The sequence below is a fragment of the Crocuta crocuta genome, unplaced genomic scaffold, assembly GCF_008692635.1.
Source record: "Crocuta crocuta isolate KB4526 unplaced genomic scaffold, BGI_CrCroc_1.0 scaffold131, whole genome shotgun sequence".
Taxonomy (NCBI): domain Eukaryota; kingdom Metazoa; phylum Chordata; class Mammalia; order Carnivora; family Hyaenidae; genus Crocuta; species Crocuta crocuta.
In genome coordinates, this window is record NW_027528977.1 from 12,918,256 (window position 1) to 12,936,866 (window position 18,611).

Genomic DNA, 18,611 nt, shown 5'->3' on the forward strand with positions numbered 1-18,611 from the left:
AAGGAGAAGAAAAATATCCAAAAAATCCAAAAAAAAAAAAAAAAAAAAAAAAAAAAAAAAGCATATGACAATATTCAACACCCATTCAAGATAAATGAAACTAGGAAAAGAAGAGAACTTACTTAAAGTAATATAGGGTATCTCATCTTACACAAAAGCCTACAGCCAACATCATACTTTAAGGTGAAACGTTCCCCTCCCTGAGACTGAAAACAAGACAATCACTATGTCTATCTAATGTCTTAGATACTGCAATAAGGCAAGAAAAAGAAATAAAAGGCATAAATATCAGAAAAAAAAAAAACAGGGGTGCCTGGGTGGCTTAAGTCGGTTAAGCATAAGTCTCTTGGTTTTGGCTCAGGTCACAGTCTGACAGTTCAGGAGTTTGAGCCGTGCACTGGGCTCACTACTGTCACTGTGGAGCCCACTTCAGATCCTCTGTCCACCCCCCACCCCCGTGCTTTTACTTTATTTCTCAGAATTAAACATTAAAGAAAAAAAAAAGGAAAAGAAAAATAAAGCCAGCCCTATTTGCAGATGATGAATGCTTAAACAGAAAATTCCAGGGCATCTACATACCTACCACTGTAACTAATAAACAAATTTAGCAAGATGACAAGATACAAGAATAAATACACAAAAATCCATTTTATGTATTAGCAGCAAAGAGTTTTAAAAATAAAATTTCAAAGGTGCCTGGGTGGCTCAGTAAGTTAAGTGTCCGACTTCAGCTCAGGTCATGATCTCCTGGTTCGTGAGTTTGAGCCTCACATTGGGCTCTGTGCTGACAACTCAGAGCCTGGGGCCTGCTTCAGATTCTGTGTCTCTATCTGTTTCTGTCCCTCCCCTACTCACACTCTCTCTCTCAAAAATAAACATTAAATAAAACTAGGGGTGCCTGAATGGCTCAAGGGTCCAACTTTGGCTCAGGTCATGATCTTCTGGTTTGTGAGTTCAAGCCCCACAACATGCTCTGTGCTGACATCTCAGAGCCTGGAGCCTGCTTCAGATTCTGTGTTTCCCTCTCTCTCTGCCCCTACCCTACTCACACTCTCTCACAAAAATAAAAAGAAATAAACATTAAAGTAAAAAATTAAAAAAATAAAATTTCAAAAAATGATTCCATTTACAGAGCACCAAAAAATATTAAATAGCCAGTAGTAGATCTAACAAAAGATTTTACACATTCTACACTGAAAGCTATAAAACAAGGCACAAAGAAATTAAAGAAGACCTAATAAATGCAAAGAGATACCAAGTTCATGGATTAGAAGACTCTATTTTGTTAAGATGGTAGTTCTCTCCAAATTGATCTACAGATTGAAAGCAATGCCAATCAAAATTTCAGTTAGCTTCTTTGTAAAAACTGATTCCAAAATTTATATGGTCATGTAAATGACATAGAATAGCCAACATAACTTTGAAAGAACAAAATTGTAGGATTAACAAGGTCTTACACTTACCCGACTGTAAGATTTACTATAAAATTACAGAAATCAAAATAGTTTGTATTCACATAAAGGTAGACAAATGATCAATGGAACAGAATACAGAGTCCAGAAGTAGACTCTTACATGTAGGGTCAACTAATCTGACAAAGGTGAAAAAACAACTGTATGGGAAAAGAAAAGTCTTTTTAATGAATGGTGCTTGATCAACTGAATATTCATATGTATAAAAATGAGTATCAATTCTCACCCCACACCATAAATAAAAATTAACCTAAAATGGATCATAAACCTAAATGTAGAACCTGAAACTATATGAACGCTAGGAGAAAACATACAAGAAAATATCTGCATTTTGCAGTTGGCTAAGTTTCTCAGAACACACACACACACAAAAAGAAACATAAAAGGAAAAATTGGCAAATTGGGAGTTCAGCAAAATTAAATTTTTTTGCTCTTTGTTAGCTCTTGGGGCTATCTCAGTTTTCCATTACTCGGTTCATTTTCCAATTGGGGATGTCTTTGGGATGTCCCTCTCAATATAGTCTTTTACTTTACATTTGGGCGCCTGATCTTTAGCAGGAATGATGTTGAATTCATTAACTCCTGTGTTTAGATATTGTTAATCCTTTTCCCTCTAACTGCCAAGTAAATTCCATTTTAACATCTTAAGTGGTATAAGTTGTTGCATCCTAAAATAATGGGGCTAGGGAGGATGAAGGCAGGGTATTGTGCTGTCAATTTTATGTAGTACAAAACATACAATGCAGAATAACTAAGACCTTCAGAATACAGATAAATAAATAAAAAGGATAAGGATAATGGAGTAAAATTTTCATAAACTTTAAAGTTGGCAACCCTATAGTCCCTAAGTTCCAAATTCTTTTTCAAATGTCACTGATTTTTGAATTACAGATTCCAGGAACTACTCGGCTGACAGGTGGGTGCTGGGTAGTAAGTGTTCCACAAAACAGTTAGCAGACTGATACATATCTCAAGGAATCAAGGGCACTGCTCTCTTGAGAGATGAACCAGAAACCCTAGGAAGAATTTTTAAGCTACATGTAGCAGGCTACACAGAGCATCTCATGGGTTCTGAAGTGACTTCTGATCTAATAGTTAAGGCTAGCTGTTCTTTCCCAGAAACTGGAGAAGAGAAGGAAGGAAGGCAGAAGTGGAAGCAAAATAAATGAGTGAGAAGATCCTCTTCCTCCATGCTGACCATTTGAGAAGAAAATACCTTTTAAAGATGAGCCTTTTCCTACATGAAAACACCAGAGGCTTTATGTTATGAGCTTTAGAAACAAGGAAAATTTAAAGCAGCTATCAAAAATCAATCCGAGATAGAACACATCCAGAAACACTCCAACTGGCCCTTACCAACTCCCTGGATGTTCCCTACTCCACAACCTATTCACATCACAGACCCAAAGCACGTGTGTGGGGATGTGCATTAGAATATACACAAATGCACAAATATACAGCCACACAGATATACACACTTATGGTTAAATACATAAACTGAACAACACACAGATGGATGTCTACAAGTGTTCAAGAAAACACAGACCCAGAAGGCTCCCAATGGCCCATCACATCTCCCTGCAGTGTAAGTAGTCTGGGTTCCAAAATGAATACGAATGTCTATGGTATTGTAATAATTGTGTATATGTATATTCACAGAGCTCAAGGTCAGAATGCTTCCACAACAAGAAAGAATAAAAGAAAAAATGGGTAGGTTTTCTTTCTAACAAACCAACTATTGTTTTACCTAATTCATTTACCTGATGAGAGTTCCTGAGCGGTCACTGATAAATAAAACCATCAGCTCATTTCACAAGTTGTAAAACTTCACAGTAGGAAATCCTGTTTCTTCCCTCACAAGTGGAAACAAGATAATCAAGATAAAGGATTAAGAAAACTGCACAGTTTTCTGAGCACCTATGTGCCAGACATTGAGCTGGACTTCAGAAAATCTCTGGAAACAAATGCCAACTGGTCATTTTGCCACTGATCTACTTTCAGATACAGCTTCGCCCAAGAGCTCCAGCGAAGAACGTAATTTTAGAAGCAAAAGAACATACAAACTCTTATCATAACAGGCTTAAGGAATAGTAACAGAGTAAGGAAGAAAGGAAGAATGTTCTTATTACCGAAGATCAAAACCAGAGCTTTCCAAACCTCTAGAGTGCTGTGAAAGGGTTCCAGGTGTTTTAGATAGTAATCCTCTCCGCTCATGAGGGGCCTCCCCTCCCATGAGCAGCCTACTCTGTTATATGCCAGGATGTCTTAGAGATGATAATTTTCTACATGTGCCATGTTGTGAAAGACTGGGGGGGCACTGATCTAAACCAACAGTTCCCAAATATGTGCTAAGACAGTTGCCTAATCTGGAGTAGTGTCAAAAATATGGACTCCTGGGTTCTACTTGCACAGGTTCCAATTCATTGGATCTGGGGAGAAGTCTAGGAATCTATATTTTAACATGTACCCAGATGAGTCTACGGAGCCGTCAAATTTGCAAAACACAGATCTCAATTATCCACTCAAATAGACATTAGTCAATAAGTCTGGCTAACCCAGCAACACAAATGTAAATGTAAAATGGAAGTAGGGGATTATTGTGGTCACAAGTATACAAGCTCTTTAGGGCAGAGAGGAGATTTGGCATGGGGAGCCAGAGATATACTCACTAAAAAGAGAACATGAATAAATAAGAGTGAGTATGTAGCTTACTGCATGAATGAACAAAAAGGAGGCTGGCCTAAAACTTGGCAGAATACAGGGAAAGCAAATAACAAAACTGAAGAAAAAGAGAGTGGTCGGCAAAATAACAGGAGGTTAATTAAATTCTTAAAAGTTTAGGTTTACCATATTCTGTGTTGAGGCCCCATAATTTCACTTTATTAGCTTCATACTGGGCTTTTTTCTTTAACCGACAAGCCCTGTGAAAGGAAGGAGCAATTAGTTCACTTTTTTTTTTAAGTGAACATTCAGAATATACTTCTTGCTGCTGTCAAACATTTTCTAATAGCAACCAAAAATCACTGCCTATTGATGTTTATGTCAAGGAACTCAGTTTCCAAAAAACACACAATGCAATCATTAATCCAAACTGATTTTTAAAAAATTTTAGCAAACATCCAAAAATAAAGCTATGATCAGCACACTAAAATAAACAGAAACTGACAATACCAAGAGAATGTAAAGTGGAACCATCATGTGTTGCTAACTGGGATGTAAACACTACTTACCGCTACTTTGAAAAACAGTAATTTTTAAAAATTTTACTTTATTACTTCAGATATAGGTACTCTGGCAACTTCTTACGAAGTTAAACACAGAGAAAGAAATGCAAACTTATGTTCACACAAACACCTATAAGTGAATGTTTATGGTGGTTTTCTTCATTATTGGCAAGAAGCAGAAACAACCCAAATGTCCTTCAACTAGGGAATGGTTAAACTATAGTATATCCCTACAAAAGAATACTCCTTAGCAATAAAAAGGAACAAACTATTACTCCACTCAACAACATGGATGAATCTCAAATTCATCATGTTAAATCAAAGAAGCAAGATTCAAAAGGCCACATATAATAGGATTCTATCTATATAACATTCTAGAAAAGGCAAAACTGTGGTGTCAAAAAACAGATTTAGTGGTTGCGAGGAATTAGGGGTGGGAGAAGGGGTTCACTTTACAAGGAGGCATGAGGAAATTTTTTTAAGGTGATGGAAAAATATTCATTATCTTGATTGTGGTGGTGTTTATGAGATTGGGTATGTTTGTAAAAACCCGTAAAAAGTGTACATTAAAAGGGATCTATTTTACCTCAAGTAAATTATATCCAAGTAAAAAATTTGACTTACCACAAAACAAAAAATAAAATTATGATAAAAATTTTCCTTGTTGTAATAATAACGCACTTGAGTCCTTTCACCTCTCCACTTTAAAAGTGTACTACCATCTTTTGGTATTATGAAGCATAAACAAAGCATAAATACCATCTTTTATTTTCAAAGGAAAAGTCAGAACACTCTCACTGTAGTTTTTATAAAAGAATATATCTGAATAAAAGGTTGATGGTCATCTATAAAAGCTCACTGAAAATCTAACCTCACTGCCCAGAGCTTATTTACACAGGTGAACATGATTATCATTTACCTGGAAGCCAGCTTATTTTTTTCCTTCCTTGACCTTGGCCGGGCTGTTAAGGGAAGCTCACTGACTGGAGTCAGATCACTGATCACCTTATTCAGTTTCCGTAGCTCATTGCCTATCTGGAGTAGTTTTTTAGGATTTGGAGTCAGGTCTTCTACATCAGTTCTCCGTGACTTTTTGACTGCATATTTTCCTATAGACGGCATAAAGAAGTTTTAGTTAGCTCATTTTATGTAACAAAAGATATGTTCTACAGCCATATTTTAAAACCACATTTCTCCCTCCCCCTTTTTTCTTTCTTAGCAGTCTTGGCACGTTTCAGAAGTCTCAGCATGTTAAAAGCCTATGCTAAAGGGGCGAGCCTCCTCTCCTACCCACCTTGTAACTCCAAGAAATGGGGTAAATGTGTCACAGTGCCCGTCTCTGCTGAGTCCTTATTCACCTTAGAGTTTCTAGCCCTGGTAGGACAGAATCTCAATTATACGCATGGTGGTAATAAGTATCTCAAACCTCAGGACTGGAGTGAAAGTTCACCACGCCCAAAAATCAGGGCTAGGGGAGAATATACACCCAGAAAAGAGTCTGGAGATTTTACTCAAACCAAGATGCTTTGATGCTATGTCTGAAAATTTCTCAGACATGTATTCCCTCTTGCTGGACTCAAAAGGCCAGCAAATAAAGACTGTCTTTTTTGAAAGCTCTTCCTTGGTTAGTTTGATAAATAACAGCACAGAAGACTCAGGGCTCTTGCCCTATCACTGCAGGCAAGAGTGATGGCCCTGTCCTCTGAACTACAATACACCAAACAACTTTCCTCGTACTCGCCACATGCTACCTAGAGCTATTTAGTGGACGTGTCTTTTCATTTCTGGTAGAAAACTGCTCTGGAGGCCAAAACAAGGTCTATTCACTGAGAAACAGTAGCTAATATAGACTAAGTGCCAGTGGAAAAGGAGAATGAGGCACAGATACACTTTTGATATAATTCCTGTGTCAAAACTGCTTAGCAACATAAATCTGTAGCATGAGAGATTACAAAAACTGCTCACTGAGCGCCAAACTTCCTGATGCCCTCCCCCTTTTCAGTACAGATTTTGGATCATACAGAATAAAAAAAGAAATTCTAACTTAACTACATCTTCCTTGGCTCACAATTGAAAATTTGGCCTGCCTAAGGTTACAAGTTTCTTTCGATTCCTACTATTCAACTCTTCTCTCTCCAGTGCTTTTCTATACAATTATTCCCTTCTTCTTCCCACCTCTTTTCTTTCCACCTCCATTTTTTTTTAAGTAGGCTCCACACCCAACATGGGGCTTAAACTCATGATTCTGAGATCAAGAGTTGCACACTCTACCAACTGAGCCAGCGAGGCGCCCCTTCCAATCAGCATTTTGATTCCAATCTCCCTGTTTACATTTCAGCCTGGAGACTGGATGAGAATGGAAGAGAAAGATGCTGGAACCCATTCCATTTCTCTCCTTCTGCTTTACAGCAACTGTGGCAGGCCGGGCAGCCTCCTGGTCATTTCCTGGGTAGGATAAATAGAATAGGGAATGACTAGAAATGGTTTCTGCACAGGCCTTCTTCCCTGTTTAGGTGATGGCTCTCCTAACTGGTAAAGGTTACTGGTGAGCATCTGCAGTAACAGCAAATACAGCAGCTCTGCTGTTCCCCTCTCCACTTTGCCAGGAATGGCTGGATACGAAGTACACTTAGTAAGCACTATGGCTTATGCCTCTATTTAAAGTGACATGAGGGGCACCTGGGTGGCTCAGAATCATCCGGCTCTTGATCTTGATTTCAGCTCAGGTCATGATCTCCTGGTTGTGAGATCAAGCCCCGCACTGAGCTCCACACTGAGCATGGAGCCTGCTTAGAAGTCTCTCTCTCCCTCTCTCTCTGTTCCTCCTCTGTTTTGCACTTTCTCTCAAAATAAATAAAAACATTAAAAAAATAAAGTGACACAAAATGCTTGACTGTAATTCCCTCTTACCATGATGTAAGCCATTTTTCTGGTACATATTACTTGGCAAGGTATCGCGGTTCCATTCAGATGGCCTTAGCATCCTCTCTTGCTGTGACGGTGTGAGCTGTTCACTATACTCCCAGAAGTACCTTCTTTTACCTCTCTTCCGAGAGGATATTGAAGTCATCTCCTTCAAGTCTTCCACAGAATCATTTTCATAGCCTTAAAAAAAAAAAAAGCCCCCCACCCCCAATTTTTTAAGTTCCATAAATTTCAATATAGCAATATGGGCAAATAAAAAGATCTATTTATCACTTGATTCATTTCATCTGAGAACACCACTGGCATGTCAAAGATAATAGACCAGGTCTACAAAACAACTTTTAATATGGAAATCTCTAATTCGTAAAATACTCAGAGATTAATAAACACCGATAACTGTACTGCTCATCCTCCTTGTATTTCTCTTTGGTTCTTGTAACTTAGTATATGACATCTTCTTTGGTAACTTCACATAGGCTCTCACTGAGAGAATAATGAAATATAGCTACAGGAATGTCAAACATACCATTAGATAATGGTACTAAGACACTACACTGTGATTTTTAATGTCTTTCTCCTAAAATTTATGCATCCAAAACATTCCCAGACAGACGGGTGTGTGTATTTCTATGACGGTCTCCTACTAGACAGAATTTTGTAAGATAGCAGTGGTTTTTTTCCTACCTCTGACCCTAACCCATTTGTAAAAGTACAAAAATAAGAATTCTTGCATAGGCTCTCAAATAAAAACATATATGGATAGTCTAATATTTTACTGAAAGCAATTTATATTTACTTCACTTTTTAAGAAGTTATTTTCCTTACTAATGGGGAGTTTCAGAAAATACTTAACACTGAACTGTTAGAACTGTTGGTCAGACCTCACGCAGAATGACCCTCAAATTTAAGATACCCTCAGAGAATGTGCATCTCAGTGTACTCCACATCACTACTGCCAGGTATGCAGGGGATTGGAGATGGGCCCCACACGAGGCATATACAACCCCAAGGTGCCCATGAAAACTTGGGCACCACTGGCCTAGCAAAATGACCACTTTCCCTGCTAAAATCATTACTTGTCTGGAACTGACCATTAAGAAAGTGATAACATCTGCACATTTTGGAACAAAGTTAGAATTTCATAATTTTACCAGGTTTTCTTCAGATTAAGAATTAATCAGACGGGTGCACGGGTGGCTCAGTAGGTTAAGCATCCGACTCAATTTCAGCTCAGGTCATGATCTCACAGTTTCTAAGTTTGAGCCCCACATCAGGGATTCTCTCTTTCCCTCTCTCTCTCCCTTGCCCACTCACTCTCTCTTACTCTCAAAATAAATAAATAAACTTAAAGAAAGAATTAATCAGAAACATGGTCCATTTCTATGACATTTTGGAAAAGGCAAAAACTACAGGCAAAACTAGAAAGCAGCTTCCAGGCGTCGGGGGTGGAGGGTGGGGCTGACTAAAGGAACACAAAGGAAATGTGGGGGGTGATCAAACTCTTCTATATCTTGATGGTTACACAACCACCACTATACACACTTGTCAAAACTTAAGAAGTGTATTACTTAAAGCAGGGTGAATTTTATGTATGAAAATACATAAAATAAATACTTCAACAAACATGACCTTTTCAAAAAGAATCCATTTGGAGACCAGAATGATTTCAGGGCAGCAATCAAGAGAAGCTTCTGCAGCACTGTTAGCATTAACAGCATGAAACTGCACACGTGGTCGTTTAAAACAATATGGCAAGGAGTTAACAGTAAATGTTAGGTTCTTCTTAAGAATGATGCAGTTGAGTCACACAATCATTCCTAGAAGTCTCATCTTTGAAAACTGTGTTAGATACATAAAGCAATGGCTTTGGCCTATTTATTAGTGCCACTGTTACACTTCAAATTAAAGGATCTTATCTTGTTCCAGTTACCAACCTAGCTTTGGAAAAAGGGCAAAGGCCACACTGGGCCACTAGAAATGGGGCTTTAGCCAAGTAAAGCTTACTGGCTCGAAGAAACTACTGGCCCCCAGATACTAACCTAGTATGGCTGGGAACACCTTAACACAGACAGGTGGACCAACAAAAACACTCCCAGCTTCCTACCAATATCAAGAACTAGTGTTCCACAGAAACCCAAAACAAGCAAACAAACAAGCCAAAACAGGAACAGACTCACAGATACAAGAAACAAACTGTATACAAGATACAGAGGGGGACAGGAGGTGGGTGAAATAGGTAAAGGGGATTAAGATGTGTAAATTTCTAGTTATAAAATATGTAAGTCACGGGATATAAAGTACAGCTTAGGGAATAATCAGTAGTATTGTAATAACTTTGTACGTGACAGATGGTAACTAGACCTATTGTGGGGATCATTTTGTAATGTATATAAATGTTGAAACACTGTATTATACACCTGAAGCTAACACTGTATTATCAACCATACTTTCATTAAAAATAAATAAATATTTTAAAAAATAAGTAAAAAAAAAAAAAACCTTTGTATGGTGACAGACTTGACTTACGGGAATCATTTTGTAATGTATAAAAATATCGAATCACTAAGATGCACATTTGAAACCAATAGGATATTGCATATCAATTATACTTCAATAAAAAAATTAAAGAACTAGTAGTATTCCATATTTAAATCTACCCTCGCCCAAAGCGTAAGAGAAAGGTTTTCATATACAGCTTCCTCAGGCAACCCATCTATCTGACAATTTATCTGATATTCTCCCCTCCTTAGCCATTCTCTTCGGTGGCCTGGATTTCTAGTAAAATACTATCTATCTCATTTAATGTACCTACACATTTCACCTACAGACATTTCATCTGAGACTTCTAAGAGCCTGGTAAAAAAGGCACTATTAACCCTATTTACCCAAAGAAACATGCTCATTGGAGGCTTTAAGTGATTTGGCAGAGCTGGAACTGACCCAAGTCCCGTGACTCAAAGAGTCTAGCTCCTACCGGGCTTCTCGCTTTTCCTATCTAACTCGTTAAATGGTCTCAACGGATTTTTCTTCACATATATCCCATGTTAAACTCAAAGAATAATGACGAAAGATTTCGATTTCTTCTGTTCCACTCAAATTAGTTATCAGTTTTATTTATTTATATATGGTCAGCCTTTTCCAAAAAAGTATTTAAGGGCCATCAGTTTTCTTTGACCTAATATATTAACATTTTCTAGTAACATACATCCCAAATTCACCATAACACACACACACACACACACACACACACACAGTCATACACACACAATGGAGTTCTTAAAGATGGCCACTTTCAATGCAGAGACCACCATGAGCAAGCATAGTACAAAAAAATTCTACTCCCAGATCATTAGGTCTAGCATTTAAGGTAATTAAATATTTCTCAAAGTATATTCTCAGAAGCACTATTACCATAAGATATGCCTTCATCCCCAAGTGAGTTCTGTGGTCAAATAAGTTTTAAGAAACGCTCATCCTGAATCTCTCTCTTGCCAAGTCACACGACACACAAGCAGATTAAAAGACTGAGAAGTCGTAACAGTAAATAAACCCACTCAACTCTAAGTTCCATGAAGAATCCTATCTCCCTGGTTCATCTCTAGATAGCCAATACCTAATACACACAGTGCCTGACACAAAAGTAGGCACTCAAAAATATTTTTCTTTTAACAAATCAAGTATTTGTTTAATGCAACATTTCCCATGAAGCATTTTCCCTTTTCTTTCCATTTGCTGGATCACCATACTGATCTGTCTCATTCCTTCCTGACATGATAATCAGATGGAAATCAAAAAGGCCACATTTATTGTGTAAATTCGAATCACACATCTTTGGTGAATGCAGACTACTGGTAAAGTCAATCATGAAAATGTTTAGGAGGGATTACAAAATAAACTTTCATTCTGGGGGCCCAATTCTTATTATTACAACCATGTAATCCCAATGACCCCAAACAGTCATAGCCTGTCCACAGAATGGGCTCCTATTGAAACTTGGGAGCAAGGCCAAAGTAGGGACTGAAACTCCATTTTACACCTTTCCTGGAGCTTTGTAGGCTCAGGCACTGTTGTATGCCAGCTGCCAAGAAACAGCATCAAGGGAACGAGTCATCACAAAAGGGCCTTTGTAACTGTCTGCTGCAAATTAAACCAATCGACCCACTCTAAAACTAGCAGTCTAAAGAAACTATAACTATCCCCACCTCTCTGCTTCAGAGAATTTCTTCCCACTTCTTACCAGTAATTCACTTTTGCATTCCTGAAGTCACTTGTTTAGCTCTTTCTTCCAAGAAAAAGGGAAATTTTCACTAGCAAATGTGAATAAAACCCAAACGGTACCACAAAATTGTGTTGATTCTGCGGTTAAATCATGTCATTCATTAACATTTGTGAGAACCGTCCAAGTAATACTAACCAAAGAGGCTTTACTTCAAGTCAACTGGAAATGAGTGAATTAAATGCCATCCAAACATTTAGCATTGTTAAACAGAGCCAAGAGGAGAGTTTTACCCTGCTAAGTGCCAGCCAAAGCATTTCTGTTTCAAAGTAGTGTTGGTTACACCAACAAGCTCACCAATCAGGATTCTTCTACAGGAGACAAGGCAAGAGAATGTGGCAGGAGAGGACAACATCAACTGAAACACTGGTCCCTCCTCCTTATGAGAGTCAAAAGGCTGAGAACATGGAAATGAGGGCCAACTTTCCAAGTGATCTCTCTTCACAGACCTACTCATCTCTCAACACATTTATCCAAGTAAAACCACATTAAAAGATAAAGGATGAATTTAAAGTGGACTTGAAAGCCAAAAAAAAAAAANGAGACAGACAGTACATGGTGATGGTGGGATTTACTGACCTCCTCTGATTTATATATTCTTTTAAAAGTACTCACTGGCAAATCTCTTTCTCTACACATTCCATTTCCCTTAGTTATTACCCATCTCCTCTTTGTCTCACCCTTCCTCTACCCTCCTACCCTGGACCTAAATATGGAACTCAAAGCAACAGGGCTGATCTACAGACCTTGATGACCACTCATAAATAGCACTCTGGTCTTCCCACGGGAGGGAGCTATGTAACTTACCACTGGCTACAAAGACAACTTTCCCTGAAACATCTCAAAGCAGATTTTTTTAAAAAGAGTAAAAAAAATTTTAAGTACTCTCTACACCCAACCTGGGGCTTGAACTCACAACCCCGAGATCAAGAATCACAGGCTCTACTGACTGAGCCAGCTAGGGGACCCTCAAAGCAGATTTTATTAATTTGTTGAGAAGGAAGTTTCCCAGCTAAGTAGAAAAAGCAAGTGTTCTACCTAGACTACACAAGAGTTCTAAAGTAGACCAAAAAAAGGCACAAGCCCTTCTCTTTCACATTAAATTTAAAGGACCCTTTCCTTACTTGAAACTCTACCCAAGTCAAACAGCTGGGTTGTATCAAACACACAAATCTAAGCGTTTGTTGTAACAGAAAGATTTCATTAAAGGCAAGTTTTTCAGCAATAATAGTGCTTCAAGGACTACAATATAAACTACCATGGCTTAAAAACCTTTCTGAAAATTAAATATTAAAGTTTGTACCATCAGAAATTCTAGCAATTGTAACAAAAGGGCTCTCTTTGACAATTTATAAAGTTTAAAACCTAAGTTAGTTTTTTTTTTAATGTGTAAGTTATAGTATCAACATTATTTTTAAAGAAAATAACTTTTGCTTAAATTCGAAGATCTTCACTTCTTTGTGCGGTTTAAACTGTGTGCCACTTGGCAATACCATTTTCATAAATACTGCACAAGCCAACGTGGCAACAGCCTGAGCATGTAAACGCTGAATGAAGTGAACCAGCTCCCACAGGTTTCTTTCTTTCTCCCTTTTATTTGTACGTGCTGCACATCAATAAAGTAGAGTGGCCTGCATGCTCATTAAATTACGGGATGTATTTTTCTTAAATGGAAAAATACTGCGAATGAAAGACAGGGCAGACACAGAGAAAAAGCTCTTTTTTACATTATTGACTAAGTGGGCCTCGTTGGTTATGAGCGTAAGTAATACAGACCAACATCACTTGGTTTACCATTGTGGGCCCTCCTACCTTGCCTCAACTATAAGAGAAGGACGTGTGTATAAACAGGAATAATTCTAAGTCAATCAATTCTTGGTATCTTTGCACAGCTGCTGAAGTGAGTAACAAATTAGGTCCCTTAGATAAATTAAGAAGAAGCTCCTGAGGCATCAGCCTATACAGGCCAAAGTGATGATTTCAGAACTGCTTGAACAGAAAAAAGCAATTACATATCTGAGCCAAGATACTAAGTCATCTGATCCCCAAACCAAGACAAAGAAAACATCTGCGTCTCAAGATAGGAGGAAGGTCATTTTGGCAAGCCTCCAAGCATTACCATACCTGGCTCAGAGAAAGTGTCACTAATATCATCATCTTTATCATCCTCGTAATCCTCTTCCTCTTCTTCCTCCTCCTCATTTTCAGAAAGTTCATGCTCACTCCCAAACCCTTCGTCATGGTCCTCATCATCAACGTCTTCCTCGTCTTCTTCGTCTTCCTCAGGGCTGCATTTGGTTGGCTGTTCACTCAAGTTGTCGGAGACAAAAAGGGAATAATTGTGCTCTTCTTTTTTCTGGGAGGAATCCGAGACCAATGTGCTGGCAGAAAGGCTGCTACTCTCTCCTGCTGCAATTGACCCAGGACCCTCCTGGGACAGAGGACTGAGTAATAGTTCCTGGGTTTCTTTAAAAGGCAAAGCTGGAGTGGCCTGACCCTGAAGAGGCTCCATCCCTTTTCTCTCCGGTCTCTTTGCAACCGCACCACAGTAGCAGGTGTTCTCCTTTGCTGCATCCGCGTGAAGCTGGCTCAGCAAGGGCCGGCTCTGCTGCACTGGGTTGATCTTTACCTTTGCCTTTTTTACATAGTCTTTACATTCGACATGGAAGTTCACCTTTTCATTATGATACATGTTGGTCTTCACCATGATCTGTGTGCTTGACGTGGGTTTACTTGCTTTTTGGACACAGTCTGACAAAGGGACCTCAGCCTGAAGAGTCTTAGAAGAACACACAGGGGCAGCTGCTCTGCTTGAGATCTTTTTACTAGGGAATGAAGAGGGCAAGGGATTTTGTTTGACACTGAAAAGTGAGTCAGGGTAGTAAAGGGAATCAGAAACAGACTGAGAGTCCTCGCTATTAAGCTGGGCCAAAGTTGGAGTTTTACTTATGACCTCTTCATCTTGGTAAGGACTAGAAAAGTCATCAAGACCCAAGTAATCCACTTCTTTTGTTCCCCAGATGTCACAGCTGGTTAGTTTGGTATACTTTGTTAAGTCTTCACAGTATGTATCCCACTGTTCCCAGTTTGAGGTTAAAGCACCCTCATTATCCAGGACATCTGTGAAAGACTCCAGATTTTCAATGTCTTTGCAGTCCTCCAAAGAAAGGAAGTTGTCTCTAGGATTCTGTTGATAGTTCATTTCTCTATCCTGAGAAAAGTTTAAAAAAAAAAATCACACACCATATTTTAGGAAAGAAAATATTCACCTCCATCCTCACGTCCATGTATCAAATTGAAAAATCAGTACTTGACCTCTGGTCTGTTTTACTTTAAGATAAAGGGTATTTACAGATCACTTCACCATTCCATATAATATCATTTCCCAGTGCAAGGAAAAAAAGGGAAAATATGCCCCTTGAGAGGCTTAGGTATGGTCTAAATATCAAGGGCTCTTGAATTTTACTATAAACACTCTTCTTGAAAAAGGTTTACATTTCCTGATCTTTGACTTAGAAGGATTTGGGGATCTCCTTAGAAAGAAGCTTCAATTACAAAGCAAATAATGAAAACCTTACCTTTATCACAGAAGGATCTGTCTTCTTAAATGAGAACTTAATATTGAGACAAAGAGCAAACCAAAGAAGAGTTGAAACTCAGTCACAGAAGGGTAAGATCTTTGGTAAGACCTTGTTAACAACACCTGGGCATGGGGACGACATTACTTCTCACGAGTATGCTACTTCTCAGGAACAGAGATAGGATTTTTAAAATAGATCAGTGAAGACTATGCAGCCATTAAAAAGAATGCAGTTAAAGTCTAATGTACGAACATGAAAGGCTGCTCACCATACATCTTTGTTAAAAGGTTTAAGTTACAGAATACTGTATCTATGAATGTGTCACCCAGTTTAAAATACTCATATATTTATTTATGAACAGAAAAACTGTTAGAAGTATCTATCTTTGGGGAGAAGGTTTGGAGAGTGCAAGTCAGGAAGGAAACAAGGAAATTTTTTTTTTGGTGCATTTCTGTTCTGTTTTGGTTTTTCCTTTTGTTTGGGGCTTTTGTTTTTGCTTATGTGTGTGCATGTCGGTATATTCTAACAGCTTTAATAAAATACAGTTTACAGACCTCAAAATTCACCTATATCAAGTGTACAATTCAGTGATTTTTAGTAAATTAGCAGATTTGTGTACTTAGTTTTAGTTTTGCAGTTTATATATTTCCATGTTACTCAAGAGGTATGTAATTAAAATTATTAAAAAATTTTTTTTATCACTCAAGAATAAGTGATAAGTATACTGTTTGGAATTGCTATTTTTACCTCACATTCTTTGTGTCATATGCTTTGCTCAATGTTATCATTCCTAAACATCCCATTTGAAGAGTCCTTTAGCAGTCAGGCCTATCAAAAAAGTTTCCCAGCCTCATCATCAAAAACTGGACTTATCTAAAGATAAACTCTCCTCTATTTTCTCTTATGTGAGTGCAGGTAGGCATATAATTTTTTTAAATAATTATAATGCATATTTTTAAATCCAGTATTATTAACATACAGTGTTACATTAATTTTAGGTATACAATATAGTGATCCAACAATTCTATACATGACTCAGTGCTCCTCATGGTAAATGTACTCTTAATCCCCTTCACCTATTTCACCCACCTCCTCTCCTTTTACTATTTTCAATGAGTTCATACAGCTTTCTAAACTTACTAGACTGACAGTCACAAGAACCAAACTTGACACCCTTTTTTCTTTTCAGGCATCTATAAATTAAGTAAAACGATACCACCACATTTTACCTCAAACCAATTAAAGCAGAATCCAAGAAAATGTTACTTACCAGTTCATACATGAAATCTGGATCTGAACTGTTTGCTAAGAGATCTGTGCTCATCAGAGTCTGTTCTGAAAAGGTGTGGCTTCGAAAGGCATCCCCGAAAGGCGGATCCATTCCGCTTACACTAGGCTACAACAGAGTGATTTTAATTTTAGAAAGTTAAAGACTACTCCAAAGCCAATTTATTACACATACACCCCACTCCCATGCCTACTAACTTATTATTTTCAGAATTTTGTATATTTTTTACTTTATCACTTTTAAGAGATTGAATTAGCATTAAGTTGTGACCTTAAACTAGGAAAATAATGAAGGTATATTAAAAACAGAAAAAGAAATAGTGGCAAGTGTTATTAATATCTAACTTCTAAAAACTGAAGTTTATTTAGCCACTAGAATCAGCATAAACTACTTAATGAATACTTTTATTCAGCTACATAACATTTCTTCAAATCTATCTCTAACAACACACCCTCTTCTAACTCCCTGAGTTAGCAAAGAGAGTGGAGAATTCCCTGCTCATTCAGGCATCGATAGCGCAACAAGTGCCTCTAGGAACGTGATGAAGATAGGAACAGCCAAATATCCAAAATCCTACCGGTGACACCAGTCACTTGGGCATGAATGAGCTCAGTAGCCTTAATCCTCATACCCCACCCCCTCAGCCAAAAAATCCTGATTCCAGAAAAGGGTACCATTCATTCTGTAGTAAGTTATGGGGGAAAAACTTGGCACCCAGAGTTGATGCTCCTTCTCTCCATCCCCCTTTTCCATTTCAACATCTACATAAATCTCTCCAGAGTGAAGTCGGGACTCATACTCCAAAGTGGCCAAACAAGTGAAAAGGCCAAACTTTGAAATCCAAGGTGGATGAAGGAAGAGGATGGAAAAAATAAAAATTCTGTCTCTGCCTTTTTGTCATTCTGCAAGTTTTTGCTGATAGTTTAAAAAATTGTATTAGCCTATTTGCTTGTATTCCTCTATTCATATAGCTTCTACCTATCACAGACTGGCCTTTATACACCCTCTCTTATGTTTTTCTTCATTGGTATTTCCCAACCCATTCTTTTCTTTCTCTGATTTTCCCCAGCCATACCAGGCCACAGGCTCAAAACAACTGTTTTATAGCTCTAAATTCAAGTATTCAATAAAGAGCAAATTAAACACTGGGAAAGAACTCATCAAATGACTACATGTAGTCCACTTGGCACAGAGATTGGGGTGAAGATAGGCCACTGGTCTTCTTAATATCAACCAGCAAATCCCCTTTCTTTGCCTCTGCTGCCTGCCTCTGAGCCCCTGCACAGTCCCAGCAGGTTGTTTATTTTCTGTGCTCAAGGTGTAATTCTGCCTGGCCCACGTAAAGCCACCTAAAAAAGCCCCTGCCCTCTCATTATTTCTAGGCTTCTCCTCAGCACTGAACAAACACAAAGAGGTAAGGGGGTTGGAACTAACCACTGGAGGGGGAAAGGAAGAAGTATGGATGTGCAATTGGGATTAAAAGGGCTTCATTATTTTTTTTTCAGAAATTGCTTCAAACCAGAACTGATCAATTCTAAGTAGTTACCGTAATATAAATAGATTTAAACATTCAGAAATGTTTTATGGGAGGTGTATATATATGTATGGGAATGTTAAGTGTGTTTACGAAAGAGAGAAAGGTTGACCTCTCTCACCATTTCCTCTTAAGTACACTTTTCAATTTAGTAGGCAAAAATGGAAAGGAACAACTGGGAAACAGGAAACAGACAAGGAGATGGAAGTGGGCTTTCTGTGGCTGGCTGATTTTCATGGGAGTTGGGTTAGCCTCCATAAAGTCAGCAGATATGTCCACCTTCGAATCAACTTTTCTCATTCACCATGTTT

At 38.2% G+C, this 18,611-nt stretch overlaps 1 protein-coding gene across 1 annotated transcript in view; it reads right to left on the minus strand.

The window, feature by feature from the left end:
* Nucleotides 1-18,611, minus strand: part of CREBRF (CREB3 regulatory factor) — a 53,103-nt gene that overhangs the window by 13,427 nt on the left and 21,065 nt on the right. Inside the window, exons 3-7 of the mRNA XM_077757304.1 lie at nt 16,749-16,874; nt 14,022-15,108; nt 7,607-7,801; nt 5,616-5,805; nt 4,320-4,393 (exon numbers count right to left, since the gene is read on the minus strand). Of these exons, the coding sequence (XP_077613430.1) occupies nt 4,320-4,393; nt 5,616-5,805; nt 7,607-7,801; nt 14,022-15,108; nt 16,749-16,874 (1,672 nt within the window). The remainder of the gene's footprint in view (nt 1-4,319; nt 4,394-5,615; nt 5,806-7,606; nt 7,802-14,021; nt 15,109-16,748; nt 16,875-18,611) is intronic.